Here is a 22,255-nt window from a genome sequence, read left to right as displayed (position 1 = left end):
CCTGGCCAGCTGTGTCCCATAGCAGCAGCTGAACCTGCATAAGAAAATGTCTAGAAAGGAAAGACACTTGCTTTTTAAAGGCTAGAACTTAATAAAGGAAAAATAAAAAGAACCAAAGGAACAAGGTCCCTTAAAGGTGGCTGCTATGGCCACAAACCAAGTGGCCTACCATCCTTGCACAGGTCTAATCTCAATATACTGTTTTAATTAAGGAAGACCCTATAGAGTAGCAGATTTAAGGATTCAAAGCCTCTTGGATTTTGTTATAGGTGGAGATTAGATGAAGGCAGAGAAAACAAAGCAGGGTTTGGTAATTTGGGGAAGCTTCATATCTTTCTTCCCCTTAATTTTTTTAAGTTTATTTAAGAGCGATACAGAGCGCATGAATGGGAGAGGGGCAGAGAAAGAATCCCAAGCAGGCTTTGAGCTGTCAGTGTAGAGCTGGACGTGGGCCTCCAACCCATGAAACGAGATCATGACCTGAGCCAAAGTCAAGAGCAGGATGCTTAATTAACTAAGCCACATAGGTGCCCCTTGTCTTCCCCTTCTTTATCCACAGATAATCTAGGCTGGTGCTACCCTACTGTTATGAATAGGCCTAAGAGGTTGAGGTTAGTGATATGAGAGTAAACATTCACTATTGATTTCTTAGACAGGAAATCAATTCTAATGATTGCCTGCAAATGAGAATCAGATACTCCACCCCTCTACTTCCAATACCAGGTAGTCTCAGAACCAGAAGTGGAGAATGGCCCTTGAGAAGGTTGTCCTGGCTCAGCTTCTCAGTGCTTACAATAGATAACTGAGAAGAATCCCTAGGTGAACTGGCTGAGGAGTGGGCAAAAATGTATTGTGTGAGGGGCACCTGGGTGGCTCAGTCGGTTAGGCTTCCGACTTCAGCTCAGGTCAGGATCTCACAGTTGGCGCCCCACATCCAGCTCTGTACTGACAGCTCAGACCCTGGAGCCTGCTTGAGATTTTCTGTCTCCCTCTCTCCGTCCCAACCCCGCTTGCGCTCTCTGTCTCTAGAAATAAATAAACATTTAAAAATGTATTGAGTGATGCCTTGGTGGTGAGCTCACCTGGCAGGCGCAGTTGAAGCTGTATGTAGTACGTGCCCCAGTGGGGAGGATGAGCGGTATCCTCCCCACTGTGTGGTAGGTAAGTAGGCCAACCATCACCCTGAGCGAGGAGGAAGTTGGTTTCCCTGACTCTCCCCCACGCTCCATACCATACCGTACCGTCACACCTCACGATCTCCAAAGCCCAACCAGATACCTCCCTCCCTTCTCTGCTTCCCCAGATTTGTGCAGAGACCGTCTCAGTGGATTCCAGGAGAAGCCTCTGGCTTCCCTGTGGGCCTCGCCTGCGAGGGTGGTGAGAGAGATCACCCAGAGCTCTCAGTCCAACCGCTGCTCTTCGCCTTAGGCGCTGCCTCGGGCCTGGGAGCATGGCCACGCCCACAGCTCTTGCGGGGAGGAGAGGTCGGTGATCACCAGAGTGAGGTAGTAGGGTGCTGCGGTGGTAGCGCTGGGGTAGGGATGGCCAGGGCCCTGAGGGAGAGTTGAAGGACCCACGGAGGGTGGGTAGCCTTGGCAGAGGAAAGTCGGGGGTCCTTTAGGGGAAAAGCACATGCTACAGAGTAACCTACTCACTGACAGGGGCAGAAAGTGCTGTTCTCTAGTGCCGTTACCCTCCCGGAGAAGGAAATATCAAAGATATCGCCAGGTATGTCTTGGACAAGCTGATTTATTAGAGCGTTACAGTAGGGCACAGAGGCACCAGAGCTTGGTGCTCAGCTTCCCTCATCCCCCTCCGCCGCCAAAGCCTCCTGGCTCTCCTCCCCACGGTGCTCCTGACGAGCAAACTCCTCGATGACTATGTCCTCAGAGCTTGCAAAGCAGAAGAATGGAATGGAGGGTTAGGAACAACTTGCTGGGCATTGTCCACGTTCACTCCCTTTTTGTGATCCCTTCCCTGCTTCCCAGCTCAGATCCTCAGCCCCCTCTCCGTAGCTAACCACTCTGGCTTGTTTCCCTAAGTTCCCTCCCCAACCTTCCAAACACAAAAGTCCCTCCCCACCCACCCTCTAGAGCGCTGGAGGGGAAATAAAAATGGAGGGTCAGAAGGAAGGAAGGGATCGAAGAAGTAAGGGCGAGGGGGTGGGGGAGGAAAAAGAAAAAAGGAAAGGATGAGGGGGGAAGCACGATTCTGAGAAGAGCAAGGGGTGGAGGGCATATGAAAAGCACTGAACTATGACACGAAGCTAAACCATATGTTTCCACTGCACAGTATTGAAAGCAACACTCCAGGGAAGCTTTTTAACATTTCCAACGTCATAAAATGGAGGGTGGCAATGGGGAAAGGGAGATGGGGCATCCAGGCCTCACATTACCTTACCTAGCACCCTCTGTAGCAAGCATGGAGTGGGGAGAGGAAAATGGAGTTGAAGCTGATGTGGGGCTCCTCAGTAGAGTGAAGAAGTGTTTCTCTTCCCCCTCCTTTTTTAACCCTCTCCTCTCTATCCCCCAACACACACACACACACACACACTGAAAACCTAGGAACCCAACCTGCCTATTGCTATGTAGTCTCTACCCAAACTGCCAGTCCTTGATTCAAGAGATCAGAACTGCTTGGTCCCCAACACTCAGGACCACCGCTCCTATGAGTCCCACCTGGTCACTCACCATGTGATGGCTTTGGATGCATCAGGATCAGGGGCAGCTCCACACCAACATCGCTGGGAGGATTCCAAGGGAGAGTTATGGATCTCCCCCAAGGCAACTCCCTGAACCTCCTTCCCTCAGTTTTCTGGTCCCGGGATGTCCTCAGACACTCCCTTGGCACTCTTTTAGTCTCCCATTCTTGCCCCCAGGCCCCTCTCCCCATGGCTTCCCCATAGCATCTCTTACCTGGTGATCAAGTCGCCTAGGATGCTGAGGGTAGAATGACACCCTAAAATTAGCAGCTGGAAATGAAAGTGGCAACCTAGTTTTACCGGGGGATAAGGGATCAGAAGGCCAACCCAGCCGCAGAATGGGCTTCCAGAAGGGAAGGTGGCTTGCTCACTGAGCTCACAGGTTTGGGAAACTGGTCTGGGGAACAGCTTGATTGGGTCAGTCCACCTGGAAGGAAAACAAAAGTGGCTCCCCAGCCCCTGCCTAGACAGACCCTGACCCTTTACTCACCCTCCACCAGACACCATCAAGTTGACTCTCACTTTGTAGGACACCAGGATCCCCAGCAGCTCCTTGTTCATTCCAGGTTGAAGACTGGAATGAAGACTGGTGGTAGTATTCGTTTTTGTGTGTTTGTTAAGCAGGGGGGTGGTGGTGGTGGTGGTAATTTATTCAGTCCCTCAGTCCCTTCCTGTGCACCTTTTCTAACAGGCCTCCCATGCTCTAATCTCTCCTACTCATGGAAATCACATTTCTGCTCCTTACATCCAGTTTTACCATGTCACCCTCTGCTCAAGAACCAACATCTCTGAATATAACTACTTTCTGCTTGGCTTTCACGACCCTTAACAAACTGGCCCCACTCAGCCTCTTTAACCTTTTCTGCCCTAACTCCCTAACACCTGGGATACAACCTGAGCAGACCCAACCTCTCTCCATACTCAGAACATGCCATGCAGATTCCCACCTTTCTGGCCTTTGCCCATGCTGTGTTCCCAATCTGGAATGCTCTTTCCTTCCTCTGTTGCTATCTAGATCCTGCGCATGCCTTAATATCTAGCTCATTTAGTCTTCTCCGGGAAGCCCACTCCAGCTATGGTGTCTTCTTTTAAATTCTGTTGAATTTCTAATCTGAACCATGTGTGCTATCATTTAACCTTTCGATTGCTTTTGCATTCCTCTTTGTTCCCCATCTAGGCCATAAATTGACTGAAGGCAGAGCATATCTAAAACTTCTTTATATCCTCCCATATTACCTAGCATAGGAATGAGCATGTAACAGGTACTCAGTGAAAACTCACTGATTGGAAAGTAAGACACAGAAAATTGTATGATATTGGGAAAGTCTCTTCATGGCTCTGGAATACTGATCCTTTATCTATAAAATAATGCTGTTTGGATAATTTCTAAGGGTCGGTCTAGCAATGACAATCTATAGTTATAAGATTGATAAGGCATGGAGAGGGGCAGGGGACGATGAGCACTTGTCAGATGGTGGCAGATGGCTTTTGGTGGAAGACACATCTAACACTAGGGCCTCTAAAGGTATAGGGCCAAATGAATAATTGGATAGAATTCTATCAATTCCTATTATATCATTCTCCTTCTTTGGCCCTTTTCCTCCTTCATTTCTCAGCTCCTAGCCTTTTCACTCCATTTCTGTCTTCACTAGAGAGTAGCCACTCTAGAGATCATGGTGCTACAGCCAGATGACACATAGTAGAATCCTGTCCACCTCTGCCACTTATTAGCTGTGCAAGTTTGGACAAGTCCTTTCGTCTCTCTGAGCCTCAGGGTCCTTAAGTATAAAATAGAATAAGAACACATATCCAGCCTACTTTAATGGGATTCTTACAAAGATATAGTATATATATAAGACTTTGTGAGCTGTGAAATATTAGACAACGCAAAGAATTTTCCTCTCTTTCCTTTCTTGCTGTCTGTGACCTAAGCCTGGCATTGGTCCTGTGGACATTATTTAGCTTATTCTTGGCCCTCAGGCCTGCAGGGATCTCTGAACACTGGCCTAGAACCACTTAAAAAGAAATAGGTAGACTTCATTGCAGGTGAAACCTCAGAACTATATACATGGCATGCAGAGTGGGTCACAGATAGAAAATGGAGGCTGGTAATTACATTTGAGCTTACATTGTGCTAGAGGCCAGATTAGTATCACCATGCTTGAGTTTGCCATCCAGTGCCAGGCCCTGTTTCTGGCAGTTGGCAGCCAGGAGTGGGGTTACTGCGAAGCTCTTAGAGAAGTTGGAGTTAGCAGCTATAGTCTCCCTTTAAAAGGAGAAGAAGAAAAGAACTTAGACTAGGCTTGCCAATTACATGTACACTCATTCCCAAGAGTATCTTGCACAATTCCACAAACCTACTGGAGTATCCAGGAGAGCTGGCATGCGTGACTGTGCAGAGGGGGAACAATTTGCTCTGGTGGGAAATCCTTATGCCCTTGACCTCTCTCAGCATTTTGATGGTCCTGTTATGGGTATCCTCCCTCTAGTTCTCCTGGGAATCCCTCCCTTTCTCTACATCAGCCCTCACGTTGACCTTCGTCAGTCCTGGGCTCTTACCCTCTTCCTTCTTTCCTGAACCCCCTTCTTTGCCTCCAGTCCCTGACCCTTTTCCCACCAACCCACCCCTTGGCTCTCTGACCCCAGCCCCAGTGCCAGCTCACGTGAACTCCTGAATGAACACGGTCTTGGTGTACTTGTCTAGGGAATACAGGACAACGTCTGTGATCTGGTCGACTGAACAGCCAGGAAAAGCACATGACTATAATCAGTTAGTCATCCTCAAGGTCCCAACTCACCACCCTCAGATGTGACCTTATTCATGGGTACACTATGCATGATGTACTAAGATATGCTTATGGACAAAGATATGTATTTTGATAAGCCTTCATTAAAGGGAAAGTCCAGATAAATGCAGCCTGGATAGGTGAGGCAGGATTTTGGAAAAAGATGTGTGGATTAGGGACCAGGTGCAGAGGGATAGGAAAAGAAAATCACCTGAAATCTTGATTTTTTTGATGACCTTGTTGGTGCAGTTGTTGATAGAAACATTGACAGAGATGGGTTTGCCATGGTAGTGAACCTGGAGCAGGAGGAGAGGCTCATCATGAGGTTGGAGGGAGAACACCCAGATCAAGACCTAGAATTCTGTTTCCTTAGCACTATTGCCACCCTGGCTTCCATCCCTGTCTACCCAAGTAGGAAATCAGTGAAGAATCAGGGTTTCAGAGGGCTTGCAGGGTAGGGGGTAGGAAGTGGGGGGGGGGGTCACAAACCTCCCTGTCCATCCAGGCCTGGAGTTGTAGGGGCTGAGATGACAGAAGGAAGTGGCGGACAGTCTGGGCACAGGGACCAGGGCCTGGTTCCAGGGGTGCAAACTGTACTTTCCGAACCACCAGCCGTACAGAGTCTCTGAAGAGAGGCCAAGAGGTCAGCCAGAACATCTCTGGGACTCACAGAGCTCCATGCCAACCCCATGGCCCAGTCCTGGCTTGGGGTTGGGGTGGAGGTGAGGTAAAACCTCCCTCAGAGAATTCCAATAGACCCTCAGTGTAGACATCTAGACCATGGGTCAGCAGACTATGGCTCACTGGCCAAATCTGGCCTGTTTTTGTATGGCCCAAGGCTGAGAACGGCGATTACATTTTTAAATGGTTGAAAAAAATCAAAAGAACGATAATATTTCATGGCATGTGGAAATCATATAAAATTCAAATTTTAGTGTCTATAAATAAAGTATCAGAAGACAGCCCGGCTCATTCATTTACATACTATCTATGGCTGCCTTTCACACTCCAATGGCAGAGTTGAGTAGTTGTAACAGAAACAGAAACCATAGGGCTCAAAAAGCCTAAGTGTTTATTTTTTGGCCCTTTACAGAAAAGTCAGTTTACTGCCCTGGAGCAAAGAAGAGAAGTCAGAGGGGGATCGGAGCTGGACATCTGAGTTGGTGGCGATGGTACTATGGAGGTTAGAAGCTGGGCTGTTTCTGTCCTGAGATCAAGATCTGTTTCCTGGCACAGGCAGGGACTCTGGAGAGGACCAAAGACTACCTCTTGGAGATTTTCTCCTCCAGGTTTTCAGCACAGAAGCTCTTCACTTCAAAGTCAATCCCACAGGCCTGCAAAGGTGAAGGGGCCAAGAGAACTCACTTCTAACACTGCCTATCCTTTCCTCTTGGGTTCTATAAGGAAATGCCTGACACCATCCCTTAGCTGTCCATTTTGCCAGTCTTTTTCATTTGTCCCTCTGTCCTTCATCCTGACTATCCCTCTTTCTCAGAACCCAGACCTCACCTTTCCCGCATCTTCAGGACCTGGCTGCAGTGTCACCGAACAGGGCAGGTTAACAACCATCTAGGGGATCAGAAGGAGGTCAGCAAACAGAAGAAATAGGGACCCCCTCCCCAACTGTGTTTTCCTTCTGTAGCTTCCTCTCTTAACATTCCCTGGAAACCTTGCCCAGGATTTGGGGGCCAGTACCTGCAGGGTAAAGGGGTAGGCATTGTCCCCCAACTTTTGCAGCAGTCGCTCCTGTAGGACTGTGAGGGGCCCCTGGGTGCTGGTGGGCTCAGGTGGGAACACTTGCTGCACCTGTACATACAGATCTTTGCGGAATGTCAGACCGATCACGTCCAAGTCATCATGGCCATAGCGAAAGGCACATGTCAACATGACAAACACTGCAGGCAAAGGAGGAAAAGAGAGTGAACTGTCATGCCCGAGGGAGAAAGGAAGTTCTTAAATGGCTCATAGGAAGACATGGAGAGACAATGTAATATGATTGAAACCATATGGCCATGAAGAAAAGGATAAATACATTTGACTACAGTAAATTTCAAACTTCTTTCCATTAAGGGTGTTTATAAACACTGAAACAAGCAAAAGCCTGGGAGAAAATATTTGCAACATATATAACAAACAAAAGTTTAGCATTCCTAACCTGAAACTAATGTAACACTGTGTGTCAACTATACTTCAATAAAAAAGCTTCACATTTGTGATAGATAAAGAACTCCCACAAATCAATAATTGAAAAATACCAATATAGGAGTGTGCAAAGAATATGAATAAGCTCTTTGCAGAAGCACAAAATAGAATGGCCGATAAGACAGGAAAACATGTCCAGTCTCATCAATAATCAGATAAATGCAAACTAAAACCACAATAAGATAACATTTCACACACATCAGACTGTGAAAAAATTTTAAAGTCTGCCAATACGAAGTGTTGGTGAACAAGTGGAGCAACAGGAGTTCATTGCACACTCCTGGTCTCAGTATATATTAGTACAACAACTTTGGAAAACTGGCACTATCCAGTAAAACTCAATCTGCTTGTATATTATGACCTAAGAAGAATTTAGAGGAACTCTTGCTCATATTTATGAGGAGATACATATGAGAATGTATTTGCATCAGTATTTGCCATAGCATAAAATTGGAAATAATTTCAATATCTATCAATCAGTCAATGAAAGAATGGGTAATACAGTTATGGTATGTTCCTATAATAGAATGCTAAGCTGAGCTTAAAATAAGTGAACTAGCACTCCATGTATTAACGTGGGTAAGTCTCAAAAACTATTGAGTATAAAAAAAAAAAAGCTAGTTTCAGAATGATATGCATAATCTGATACTGTGTATATAAAGTTAAAAAGCATGTAGAGCAATCGAGCAATACCAGAGCTTCTCACAGATACATAACTATTAAGTAGAAGTATAGGAACATAAGAGGAATAATAAACACCAAATGCGAGATAGTGATTCCCGGGGAGGAGGAGAGGAGGACGGAAGAGAGGAGGAAGGGGAATGGGATTAAGGAAGGACACATGGGAGACCAGTTTGTTTCTGTAGTTCTTTTTTAAAGCTAGGTGGTGGGTACAGGGTATTTATTACATAATTCTAGGGTCAGACTATCTGGGCTTGAATATGACTTGTACAAATCCCTCGAGTTCTCTGAGCCTCAGTTATTTCACCTGTCAATAACAGGATTGCACTACAAGCTCTCCATATGTTCTTTAGCCTTCACAACAATCCTCTGAGGTATTACTATCTCTGCTTTACAGGTAGAGACAATGAGCTCAGAGCCATTAAGTGACAGCCCAGGATTTCAACCCAGGCCTTTTGACTCCAATGCCCACACTTGTGCATGCCCAATCTAACTCATAGGAATTAATGTGAGGAGTTGACGTATGAGAAATCACTTTGGAAATTGTAATTATAGATTTGAATGACGATGATGACCATGGGAATATTGGCAGAAATTGAACAGTTATAAGTGAACTCATGCTTTGCAGCTGATGCCTAAAATTAGGGGCAAATAGAAAGCTGCTTCAATGAACTATGGGGTAGTGAGGGCTTCAATGAAGAGTGGGATGGGGTACAGAGGGCTACCTGTCCAAGGACAGAGTGACAGAGATTGAGGGAAGAAAAGATGTAAAACAGGGGTGAGGAATCTTACTTCTATCAGGAGCCCTGACCCAAAGGAAAGAAAACTACCAACAGCCACACACTAGTAGAAAGCAACTTATTTCAGTATTTTTAAGAGATCAAAATATCTACTGAACAGCCAGATTATCTGCTTCTAAAATTAAGCACAAGGAAAAGGAATCTATATTCAAAAGATACAATGAGGACTGAGAGTAATGATAATGGTAGCGTTTATAAGGACTGGGGCAATGGGCAGTCTCATGTACTGCAGGAGGGAGAGTCAGTTGATAAACAATTGATTTTGTTAGTTTGGCAATAGAAATCTTTAAAAACGTCTGAATGCCCTTCGGCCATTGTTTTCTTCTCTAGGCATTTAGTCTAAAGAAATGATTGGACCAATACGAAGGACATATATATGTTTGTGTACACACACACACACACACACACGAAGTATATATTTTACAGGGTTATTTATAATAGCAAAAAATGTCCAATGATTGAAGGTTGGCTAAATATATTATGGTACCCCCCATGCAATACATTGACATAGGTGAAAAAGAAGATTAGAAAATATTTATAATATAGTCTATTAAATAAAAATATAGCTAATTTTGCACGGAAACTATGAATGAATAGGAGCTAAAATATTATTAGTGATTATCTTTGAGTGACAGGATTGCAGTCTCTTTTTACTTCATCTGTACTTTTTAATTTTTCTACAATGGAGACACACTTAACAATTTTCAAAAGATATGACAAATTCCCCCCTTGGTTGTCAATTACAACCAATTAAAGAGGGAGAGAAAGTGGGGCACCTGAGTGGCTCAGTTAGTTAAGCGTCTGACTTCAGGTCACGATCTTGCGATTTGTGGGTTCGAGCTCTGCATCAGGCTCTGTTGACAGCTCAGAGCCTGGAGCCTGCTTCGGATTCTGTGTCTCCCCTTCTCTCTGCTCCTCTCCACCTTGCACTCTGTCTCGCGCGCTCTCTCTCTCTCTCAAAAGTAAATAAACATTAAAAAAAAATTTAAATGAGGGAGAGATGGGACAAACAGGAAGATGGCGGCGTAGGAGGACGCTGGGCTCACCGCGCGTCCTGCTGATCACTTAGATTCCACCTACACCTGCCTAACTAACCCAGAAAACCACCAGAAGACTAGCAGAACGGAGTCTCCGGAGCCAAGCACAGACGAGAGGCCCACGGAAGAGGGTAGGAAGGGCGGAGAGGCGGTGCGCGCTCCACGGACTGACGGGAGGGAGCCGGGGCGGAGGGGCAGCCCGCCAGCCAAGCAGAGCCCTGAGTCTGGCTGGCAAAAGCGGAGGGGCCGGACGGAGTGTGTTCAGACAGCAAGCGCGACTTAGCGTCTGGGAGGTCATAAGTTAACAGCTCTGCTCAGAAAGCGGGAAGGCTGGAGGATAACGGGAGGGAGAGTTGCTGAGCCCCGGGACAACAGAGCTTTGGCGGGGAACAAAGGCGCTCACCAGCGCCATCTCCCTCGCCCATCCCCCAGCCAAAATCCCAAAGGGAACCAGTTTCTGCCAGGGAACTTGCTCGCTCCGCGCAAACACCCGAGGCTGTGCTTCTGCGGAGCCACCCCTCCGGCAGCGGGTCTGACTCCCTTCCGCTGCCACAGGGCCCCTCCTGAAGTGGATCACCGAAGGAGAAGCAATCTAAGCCTGCCCCTCCTGCCCCCGTGCACCTTGCCTACCCACCCCAGCTAATAAGCCAGATCCCCAGCACCACAAGCCTGGAAGTGTGCAAGTAGCCCAGACGGGCCACGCCACCCCAGAGTGAATCCTGCCCCTAGGAGAGGGGAAGAGAAGGCACACACCAGTCTGACTGTGGCCCCAGCGGTGGGCTGGGGGCAGACATCAGGTCTGACTGCGGCTCCGCCCACCAGCTCCAGTTATACACCACAGCACAGGGGAAGTGCCCTGCAGGTCCTCACCACTCCAGGGACTCTCCAAAATGACCAAACGGAAGAATTCCCCTCAGAAGAATCTCCAGGAAATAACAACAGCTAATGAACTGATCAAAAAGGATTTAAATAATATAACAGAAAGTGAATTTAGAATAATAGTCATAAAATTAATCGCTGGGCTTGAAGACAGTATAGAGGACAGCAGAGAATCTCTTGCTACAGAGATCAAGGGACTAAGGAACAGTCAGGAGGAGCTGAAAAACGCTTTAAACAAAATGCAAAACAAAATGGAAACGACGACCGCTTGGATTGAAGAGGCAGAGGAGAGAATAGGTGAATTAGAAGATAAAGTTATGGAAAAAGAGGAAGTTGAGAAAAAGAGAGATAAAAAAATCCAGGAGTATGAGGGGAAAATTAGAGAACTAAGTGATACACTAAAAAGAAATAATATACGCATAATTGGTATCCCAGAGGAGGAAGAGAGAGGGAAAGGTGCTGAAGGGGTACTTGAAGAAATCATAGCTGAGAACTTCCCTGAACTGGGGAAGGAAAAAGGCATTGAAATCCAAGAGGCACAGAGAACTCCCTTCAGACATAACTTGAATCGATCTTCTGCACAACATATCATAGTGAAACTGGCAAAATACAAGGATAAAGAGAAAATTCTGAAAGCAGCAAGGGATAAACGTGCCCTAACATATAAAGGGAGACCTATAAGACTCGTGACTGATCTCTCTTTTGAAACTTGGCAGGCCAGAAAGGATTGGCACGAGATCTTTAATGTGCTGAACAGAAAAAATATGCAGCCGAGAATCCTTTATCCAGCAAGTCTGTCATTTAGAATAGAAGGAGAGATAAAGGTCTTCCCAAACAAACAAAAACGGAAGGAATTTGTCACCACTAAACCAGCCCTACAAGAGATCCTAAGGGGGATCCTGTGAGACAAAGTACCAGAGACATCACTACAAGCATAAATCATACAGACATCATAATGACTCTAAACCTGTATCTTTCTATAATAACACTGAATGTAAATGGATTAAATGCGCCAACCAAAAGACATAGAGTATCAGAATAGATAAAAAAAACAAGACCCATCTATTTGCTGTCTACAAGAGACTCATTTTAGATCTGAGGACACCTTTAGATTGAGAGTGAGGGGATGGAGAACTATTTATCATGCTACTGGAAGCCAAAAGAAAGCTGGAGTAGCCATACTTATATCAGACAAACTAGACTTTAAATTAAAGGCTGTAACAAGAGATGAAGAAGGGCATTATATAATAATCACAGGGTCTATCCACCAGGAAGAGCTAACAATTATAAATGTCTATGTGCCGAATACCGGAGCCCCCAAATATATAAAACAATTACTCATAAACATAAGCAACCTTATTGATAAGAATGTGTTAATTGCAGGGGACTTTAACACTCCACTTACAGAAATGGATACATCATCTAGACACATGGTCAATAAAGAAACAAGGGCCCTGAATGACACATTGGATCAGATGGACTTGACAGATATATTTAGAACTCTGCATCCCAAAGCAACAGAATATACTTTCTTCTCGAGTGCACATGGAACATTCTCCAAGATAGATCATATACTGGGTCACAAAACAGCCCTTCATAAGTATACAAGAATTGAAATTATACCATGCATACTTTCAGACCACAATGCTATGAAGCTTGAAATCAACCACAGGAAAAAGTCTGGAAAACCTCCAAAAGCATGGAGGTTAAAGAACACCCTACTAACGAATGAGTGGGTCAACCAGGCAATTAAAGAAGAAATTAAAAAATATATGGAAACAAACGAAAATGAAAATACAACAATCCAAACGCTTTGGGATGCAGCGAAGGCAGTCCTGAGAGGAAAATACATCGCAATCCAGGCCTATCTCAAGAAACAAGAAAAATCCCAAATACAAAATCTAACAGCACACCTAAAGGAAATAGAAGCAGAACAGCAAAGGCAGCCTAAACCCAGCAGAAGAAGAGAAACAATAAAGATCAGAGCAGAAATAAACAATATAGAATCTAAAAAAACTGTAGAGCAGATCAACGAAACCAAGAGTTGGTTTTTTGAAAAAATAAACAAAATTGACAAACCTCTAGCCAGGCTTCTCAAAAAGAAAAGGGAGATGACCCAAATAGATAAAATCATGAATGAAAATGGAATTATTACAACCAATCCCTCAGAGATACAAACAATTATCAGGGAATACTATGAAAAATTATATGCCGACAAATTGGACAACCTGGAAGAAATGGACAAATTCCTAAACACCCACACTCTTCCAAAACTCAATCAGGAGGAAATAGAAAGCTTGAACAGACCCAGAACCAGCGAAGAAATTGAATCGGTTATCAAAAATCTCCCAACAAATAAGAGTCCAGGACCAGATGGCTTCCCAGGGGAGTTCTACCAGACGTTTAAAGCAGAGATAATACCTATCCTTCTCAAGCTATTCCAAGAAATAGAAAGGGAAGGAAAACTTCCAGACTCATTCTATGAAGCCAGTATGACTTTGATTCCTAAACCTGACAGAGACCCAGTAAAAAAAGAGAACTACAGGCCAATATCCCTGATGAATATGGATGCAAAAATTCTCAATAAGATACTAGCAAATCGAATTCAACAGCATATAAAAAGAATTATTCACCATGATCAAGTGGGATTCATTCCTGGGATGCAGGGCTGGTTCAACATTCACAAATCAATCAACGTGATACATCACATTAATAAAAGAAAAGATAAGAACCATATGATCCTGTCAATCGATGCAGAAAAGGCCTTTGACAAAATCCAGCACCCTTTCTTAATAAAAACCCTTGAGAAAGTCGGGATAGAAGGAACATACCTAAAGATCATAAAAGCCATTTATGAAAAGCCCACAGGTAACATCATCCTCAATGGGGAAAAACTGAGAGCTTTTTCCCTGAGATCAGGAACACGACAGGGATGCCCACTCTCACCGCTGTTGTTTAACATAGTGTTGGAAGTTCTAGCATCAGCAATCAGACAACAAAAGGAAATCAAAGGCATCAAAATTGGCAAAGATGAAGTCAAGCTTTCTCTTTTTGCAGATGACATGATATTATACATGTAAAATTGATAGACTCCACCAAAAGTCTGCTAGAACTGATACATGAATTCAGCAAAGTTGCAGGATACAAAATCAATGTACAGAAATCAGTTGTATTCTTATACACCAACAATGAAGCAACAGAAAGACAAATAAAGAAACTGATCCCATTCACAATTGCACCAAGAAGCATAAAATACCTAGGAATAAATCTACCCAAAGATGTAAAAGTTCTGTATGCCGAAAACTATAGAAAGTTTATGAAGGTACTTGAAGAAGATATAAAGAAATGGAAAGACATTCCCTGCTCATGGATTGGAAGAATAAATATTGTCAAAATGTCCATACTACCCAAAGCTATCTACACATTCAATGCAATCCCAATCAAAATTGCACCAGCATTCTTCTCGAAACTAGAACAAGCAATTCTAAAATTCATATGGAACCGCGAAAGGCCCCGAATAGCCGAAGTAATTTTGAAGAAGAAGACCAAAGCAGGAGGCAGCACAATCCCAGACTTTAGCCTCTACTACAAAGCTGTCATCATCAAGACAGCATGGTATTGGCACAAAAACAGACACATAGACCAATGGAATAGAATAGAAACCCCAGAACTAGACCCACAAACGTATGGCCAACTCATCTTTGACAAAGCAGGAATGAACATCCAATGGAAAAAAGACAGTCTCTTTAACAAATGGTGCTGGGAGAACTGGACAGCAACATGCAGAAGGTTGAAACTAGACCACTTTCTCACACCATTCACAAAAATAAACTCAGAACGGATAAAGGACCTGAATGTGAGACAGGAAACCATCCAAACCCTAGAGGAGAAAGCAGGAAAAGACCTCTCTGACCTTAGCCGTAGCAATCTCTTACTTGACACATCCCCAAAAGCAAGGGAATTAAAAGCAAAAGTGAATTACTGGGACCTTATGAAGATAAAAAGCTTCTGCACAGCAAAGGAAACAACCAACAAAACTAAAAGGCAACCAACGGAATGGGAAAAGATATTTGCAAATGACATATCGGACAAAGGGCTAGTATCCAAAATCTCTAAAGAGCTCACCAAACTCTACACCCGAAAAACAAATAACCCAGTGAAGAAATGGGCAGAAAACATGAATAGACACTTCTCTAAAGAAGACATCCGGATGGCCAACAGGCACATGAAAAGATGCTCAACGTCGCTCCTTATCAGGGAAATACAAATCAAAACCACACTCAGATATCACCTCACGCCAGTCAGAGTGGCCAAAATGAACAAATCAGGAGACTATAGATGCTGGAGAGGATGTGGAGAAACGGGAACCCTCTTGCACTGTTGGTGGGAATGCAAATTGGTGCAGCCACTCTGGAAAGCAGTGTGGAGGTTCCTCAGAAAATTAAAAATAGACCTACCCTATGACCCAGCAATAGCACTGCTAGGAATTTACCCAAGGGATACAGGAGTACTGATGCATAGGGGCACTTGTACCCCAATGTTTATAGCAGCACTCCCAACAATAGCCAAATTATGGAAAGAGCCTAAATGTCCATCAACTGATGAATGAATAAAGAAATTGTGGTTTATATACACAATGGAGTACTACATGGCAATGAGAAAGAACAAAATATGGCCCTTTGTAGCAACGTGGATGGAACTGGAGAGTGTGATGCTAAGTGAAATAAGCCATACAGAGAAAGACAGATACCATATGTTTTCACTCTTATGTGGATCCTGAGAAACTTAACAGAAACCCATGGAGGAGGGGAAGGAAAAAAAAAAAGAGGTTAGAGTGGGAGAGAGCCAAAGCACAAGAGACTCTTAAAAACTGAGAACAAACTGAGGGTTGATGGGGGGTGGGAGGGAGGGGATGGTGGGTGATGGGTATTGAGGAGGGCACCTTTTGGGATGAGCAGGGGGTGTTGTATGGAAACCAATTTGACAATAAATTTCATATATTGAAAAAAACATCTATTTTATCCAAAAAAAAAAAATACTGTTAAACCAAAAAAAAAAAAAAAAAAAAAAAAAAAAGAGGGAGAGAAAGAAAAGGAAAAGGAAAGAAGGAAAAAAGGAAAGGAAAAGACAGAGAAGATGAGAAGGAGAGGAAAAGAGGTGGCTGGAAGGAAGCATGGGGAGGGAGGAAATGAAGATGAGGAATAAGACAGAAAAAGATCAGGAGGGGTGAGGCAGAAGGTATGTATGTAATAGCCCCTGAGGTGAGGGCGGTAAGCAGATGAATTGTTATTGGCACATCCCCCTGTTTGCAAGTGGGGAGGGCATCACCCCCCTCATCCTTCCTGTTTCTTCAACAGTTTAGGATCATCCTTTTTTCGTGCTAGAAAAGAGCTTGTTTTCATTTTTAAAAATTCAACATCTATTCTAAAGTTTGGGTTTATTTTACAAATAAATGTTTGGGTTTATTTTACAAATAATACATATTAATTGTGTGAAAATCAGAAACTACAAACAAAAAAATCAAAGCTCTGCCATCATACATTATATTCCAGAGATAACTGCTGTTAATATCTCTTGCACTTGTGGGGTGCCTGGGTGGCTCAGTCAGTAGTGTCTGACTTCTGCTCAGGTCATGATCTCATGGTTTGTGGGTTCAAGCCCCATGTCAGGCTCTTTGCTGACAGCTCAGAGCCTGGAGGCTGTTTGGATTCTGTGTCTCCTCTATCTGCCCCTCCCCCACTCTTACTCTGCCTCTCTCTCTCAAAAATAAAAAAAATTAAAAAAATTCTTGTGCTTGGTTCCCAAATTTGTTTCTATAATTAAACATAAGGGTACCTTAGATATTTATGACTTCTTCCTCATAGCCTTTTTGAAATTGAAGTTTTTACCTGAGATCATTGTAGATTCACATGCAGTTGTAAGAAATAATACAGAGAGATCCCACATAGATTTTTGATAAACAACATATCTTTCACACAAGCACATATACTGCCCTACCACTGGCCTTTATCATTCAGTAGTACAGTGTAAGCATGTTTTACATCAACAAATGGAACTTGATAGAAAAAAATGTCAGAAAATGTGATGCAAATATGGGGCACCTGGGTGGCTCAGTCAGTTAAGCATCCGACTCTTGATTTCGGCTCAGGTGATAATCTCACAGTTTCGTGGGTTTGAGCCCCATGTCGGGCTCTGTGCTGATTCTGCAGAGCCTGCTTGGGATTCTCTCTCTCTATATCTATCTCTCTGGCCCTCCCCAGCTCGTGCTCTGTCTCTCTCAAAATGAATACATAAACTTAAATTATTAAAAAAAAATATGATGCAGATAAAATTATCTTCAAAAAAGTAGAAAAAAACATAAAATAGCTAAGGAACAAACTTAAGAAATAAACACAACTTCGGGCGCCTGGGTGGCTCAGTCAGTTGGGTTGCGGACTTAGGCTCAGGTCACGATCTCACGGTTTGAGAGTTTGAGCCCTGGGTCAGGCTCTGTGCTGAAAGCTCGGAGCCTGGAGCCTGCTTCGGATTCTGTGTCTCCCTCTCTCTCTGCTCCTCTCCTGCTTGTGCTCTCTCTCTCTCAGAAATGAATAAACATTAAAAAAGAGAAATATACACAACTTAAATGAATAATAATATAAAACTCTACTAAGGGACATAAAAACGATGCAAATAAAAGGAAAAAACACATCTTATTTCTAGATCAGCATGTATTTTTTAAACTAAACATTTCTTCCTGTAGGTTATTCTGAAGATGTGCTAGGAATGTGAAAAATGATTTAGGTTTAAGAAATACAGAGTAATTGAGAGTCTTACACAAGTTGGTTAATTTACTGGTTATTCCCCAGAATTCCTCTGATATTTAAAACTGGCTGGACTGCTTATCTACACTGTTTGTTTGTTTGTTTATTATGTTTGTTTATTTTTCAGAGAGAGAAGGAGTGAGGGAGAGGCAGAGAGACAGAATCCCTAGCGGCTTTGTCCACACTGTCAGCATTGAGCCCAATGCAGGGGCCAGTGCACACAAACCATGAAATCATGACCTGAGCTGTGCTTACCTGACTGAGCCACCTAGGTGCCCCTATCTCATAATATCTTAAAGGTTATGTTTGAACTAGTATTCATCAATTTGTTCTGAGCCTTTTCAAGTCAAACCCAATTTTCAATCTAATTGAATCAAAGAGTAAAAATTATTTTAAAAAGAAATGAGAAAATATTTCAATGGAATCTTGATCTATAGTACTGTGGCCATAGTAATGTCTCTTGTTGTTACTTGCTAGAGTTATTGTTTTCTCTGTTTCTTGGGATTTTTTTTAACAGAAAAGATAGGGGGTTTCCCTCCACAGAAGAGGTGGAAAGATAATACCAGAGGTTGCAAAATGGCAATATGAGGGTCATATCCAGCCTAAGAAAAAATAACATTTTTTGATCTATCCAGGCCTTTAAAAATCTTTTAGTTAGTTGCCAACATTTGAAATTCAGGAAATTTGCATAAAAATATGGATTTCTGGAATACTGAATATTTCCATAGCCAGTGTATGCCCATGTTCATTTTAACAATGAAGCAATAGTACTGCTGACAATAATAAAGAAAATCAGAAATTTTAGAAAGAAACTATTTTAAGTCCAGCACACATGTCAATTCTGTGTAATTTTGAAAAATAAGATTTTATTTCTGGTTTAGAAATCTATTTCTATTTCTATCTTGAATATTACTTGGGGAAGAGGTACCATCATCTGTTTAGAATTTGGGCCTCTGAAGGTCTTATTCTGAGCTTTATTTCCAGTTCTTTTCCAACAATCAGAAGATTTGGCCACACTGGGCAAAAATCCCCAGTTGTTAGCCCCCACCAGATGAGGCATCCACAGTTCCAACCACTTTTTGATTTTCTTATACCCCTCTAGTCCACTTGCCCAGTCTACTCACTCAGGTTACTTGTCTGGTGTGTGTGACATTTCAGTTGGGGGTCCCTGGCACATACAAAGGCCAAAAGAATTTTTACTTACTCTTTCGACCTTTTAAGTAATCAGGATCAACCAGGACTACACCATCTGTGTAGAGAAGGAAAAACAGCACCCTGGTCAGGAAAAATCCTTAGACTATGAAACAGAATCAATCTCTGAAATACTTCCTCCCATTTTCCCCTTTAATTGGCCTCATCTTCTGCACGCCCCTCTTTTTTTCTTTCTTTTAGTCCCTGGCTCCCATTCCCCTTCTCCCCAGGATCTTTCCCTTTTTGGACTCACTGACCAATGGGATCCACCATGTCCACATGGTCCACGAAGTCCCGTTTCCCCAGGTAGATGGCAAGCTGTTGTGGAACAACTTTGCATGTTATTGTCTTAGTCATCTTTTTTGTTTGTTTGTTTGTTTTATTTTATTTTTGAGAGACAGAATGCAAGTTGGGGAGGGGCAGAGAGAGAGGGGGACAGAGGATCTGAAGTGAGCTCTGTGAGCCCGATGCAGAGCCCAAACTCACGAGCTGTGAGATCATGACCTGAGCCAAAGTCAGATGTTCAACCAACTGAGCCATCCAGGCGCCCCCCCATAATCATCTTTGAGTGGATTTCCCCCTGAGACCTTGAAGGATGTACCCAACTATCCCTTTTGCCCCCTCATTTGCCCAGCTAGGCCAGGTTCTCTCACCTTCCCATTGGAGCAGGTCTTCTTATACACCCTATAAAAAGAAAATCAGGAAGAAAATAGGGATGGTCATTGGGAGAGAAGGGAAGAGAAGAAGGGAGAGAAAAGAAAGGGAAGTGGGGGAGAAAAAGGGAAATATTCCTAGGATTAGAAGAGGCCCAAGGAACATGAAATGGGGCAAAGGTGGAGGTAATTGGAGTAGAATTCAAGCTATAAGTTGGGGGAAAGTTGGAGACTCCACTACCCCAAAGGCAAATACTTGGATTTGGGTAGGGGACAAGTCACAGAATCAGAGAATTAGAAGGAGTTCTTACTTACCTTGACATGTTGGCCATGGAGTTGATGTTGAGCCTTTTCTGAGAAGAGGGACAGAGGAGGAAGGCTCATTCATTTGGTCCCTATTCTTGCCCCACTCTGGGATACCATCCAGACACACCTAGTGTGGTGTAACCTTTCCTCCTTAAATACATGCCTCACCACCATTAAGTGCCCTATATTCTCCCTCCTGCCAAGGTTATTTATTCAGTCATACTCTCACCCATCCCAGACACTGGGGGAAAAAACTATTTTTACAAATTGTTGACTAACCATATTGCCTATTCTCTAGAAGGAGCAAGGCTTCCTGGGATAGCTGGAGCACTCTTGAGCATCTTCATTGAGAAGAAACTTGTCTGGAAGGGGGCTTAAGAGAGGCCTCCATCCAGACAAGTATGAGGAAAATTGGACTGGATGAGGCTGGACATCACCTAACACACAGTAGGTGTCAAGATATGTTTGTTAGATACACGAATAAATGAATGAGTGAATGAATGAATGAATGAAGAAAAATGGATTCTGTCTGCTTTTGCTCCTGCAGTGGATTCTGAGCCTGAGTTCACCTCATGGTGGCCTTAACTCTCGGCTAAGAGAGGAGAAAGGTGTGGGAGAGAAGGGGTTGGTGTCCTCATGCTCTTCGCAGAAACTTCCATGGAGGATGAAAGCCTTCCTTGAATCTGTTCATCACTCTCTTCACCTTTCCCTAATTTCCCCAGTCTTATCCCCATCCACGTCCCCAGGTGCTAGGCCTTGGAGTAGGGACCCTGAGAGAGAGGGAGATGTCTGTCTAGTGCTTCTCTTTGATGCATATTAGGTACGGCCTGAGGGGTGAGCTTAAGGGAGATTCCAGAGGTCTCTCACAGGGTTTTCAGCCCAAGTGCCTGCTAGCTGTGTCAAGAAAGGTGCTCCTCAAGTGCTCCTTGATATATTAATGGGGATGCTAAAGGCAAGGGATATGGGACCTAGTACAGGCTAGAAATAGAGGACTTTGGACTGTTACCTTGGGAGAGAGATGAAGCTCACATCCGTCTCCAGGTCTGGTTGCTAAGCTCGCCTCCTCAGCCTCTTATACTTAAGGTCCTTTGAGTTTAGATTGGTGGGGGTCAGCGAAGAAGAATAGAGTTATGGGAGGGGGGCATAAAATACTTCTTTATAAATAGCTCAGGTGCCAAGAATTTGGAAAGCAGATTAAAGACTAAAAGATTAGTGGCTAAAGATTAGCAAGTTCTTGCTGCTGGGACAAGGTGGGGGTAGGTGTTGCATCTGATGGTGTTAAAGTCAGGGGAACTTGCGAAGAAGAACTACAGAGCTTTGGCCTTATGAGGCATTGAACCTGAGGACTGGGATCAAAGGGGAGTCAGAGACATCAAAGGAAAAGCATGGTGAGGGATAGAAATAGGAGGACTCAAAGTATAGGCCTTTGTGATTCTGAAAGGAGAGTGTTGTGTCACACACTAGTGTTTCTGTATCTCTTGATCAGTTATTATAGGCCACACAAAAGCCAAAAGTTTGGGAAAGAGTGCCCCTTTCCCAGCCCCACACCACGTGGGACTTAGGACTCTTGAAGCATACTGTTCAGAAGCCTTGATTATCCCAGCTTATGTGCACAGCAGGAGTCAATCTCCTGTAAGTGGGGGTGGTGATTGGGGAGGGGAGGTTGAGTGTATTGAGCTGTGTGTGCACATGTTTGTGAGCCTTGAACTTTTCTTGTTGGAGAGGAAGGTATCAAAGGGTTCTTGGCCCAGGGGCAGGTTCTCCGGAAAGGATGTTGCATGTGGAGGGAATAGGCAATTGACATATGTATCACCCCCACCTAATGTAAACCTTCCCCCTCAGTTTTTGAGTCTCCCCAATCCAACTAAGTCCGTGTTATAGGCTCTAAGCAGCTTCACTTGCCTCGTATGACCACTCGTGGAATTAGAGATATTTCTGTCCTACAGCTGCCAGGACCCCCATAGTGGCAGCAGCAATAGTAATCTTCCTTTCTTGGCTGTCCTTCTCATAGGGGCCAGGTCAAGGCTTTGTGGACATAGAGAATATAGAGACAGAACCTCCAAACTCTGGGGATACAGGACCCTACCCTGCCTCCACCTCCCCATAGAGTTGGCTGGTCTTCAGTATCTATCCATAGATGCCAGCCCTCAACCCTCATTCCTCAGGGAATGGCTATGGCTGTGGCTCAGAGGGCTGGGCCTTCCCTACCTCCTTCTCCT

General features: G+C 44.0%; 1 protein-coding gene across 1 annotated transcript; it reads right to left on the bottom strand.

Annotated features, from left to right (window-relative positions):
• Window positions 1–1,795: 1,795 nt before the first annotated feature.
• On the bottom strand, window positions 1,796–21,998 carry ARR3 (arrestin 3). The gene is made up of 17 exons (XM_042973951.1): window positions 21,981–21,998; window positions 20,046–20,083; window positions 19,731–19,761; window positions 19,335–19,395; window positions 19,091–19,135; window positions 7,183–7,382; window positions 6,997–7,056; window positions 6,754–6,821; window positions 5,977–6,112; window positions 5,699–5,783; window positions 5,365–5,437; window positions 4,830–4,967; window positions 3,192–3,287; window positions 2,916–2,939; window positions 2,691–2,743; window positions 2,401–2,410; window positions 1,796–1,892 (listed from the first exon to the last, which is right to left on the bottom strand). The coding sequence occupies exons 1-17, from the start codon at window positions 21,996–21,998 to the stop codon at window positions 1,796–1,798; spliced, it is 1,233 nt and encodes a 410-aa protein (XP_042829885.1).
• Window positions 21,999–22,255: the final 257 nt, after the last annotated feature.

The sequence above is a fragment of the Panthera tigris genome, chromosome X (assembly GCF_018350195.1).
Source record: "Panthera tigris isolate Pti1 chromosome X, P.tigris_Pti1_mat1.1, whole genome shotgun sequence".
NCBI lineage: Eukaryota > Metazoa > Chordata > Mammalia > Carnivora > Felidae > Panthera > Panthera tigris.
Note: the sequence above shows the minus strand (reverse complement) of the source record. Positions and strands in the feature narration are given on the sequence as shown.

Coding starts and splice junctions, on each gene's coding strand:
- ARR3 (XM_042973951.1), bottom strand. Junction 5,438..5,698: donor CAAAAAAATCAAGATTTCAG/GTGATTTTCTTT, acceptor CTGGCTGTTCAG/TCGACCAGATCACAGACGTT. Junction 4,968..5,364: donor GTGTTCATTCAGGAGTTCAC/GTGAGCTGGCAC, acceptor CTCCTTTTAAAG/GGAGACTATAGCTGCTAACT.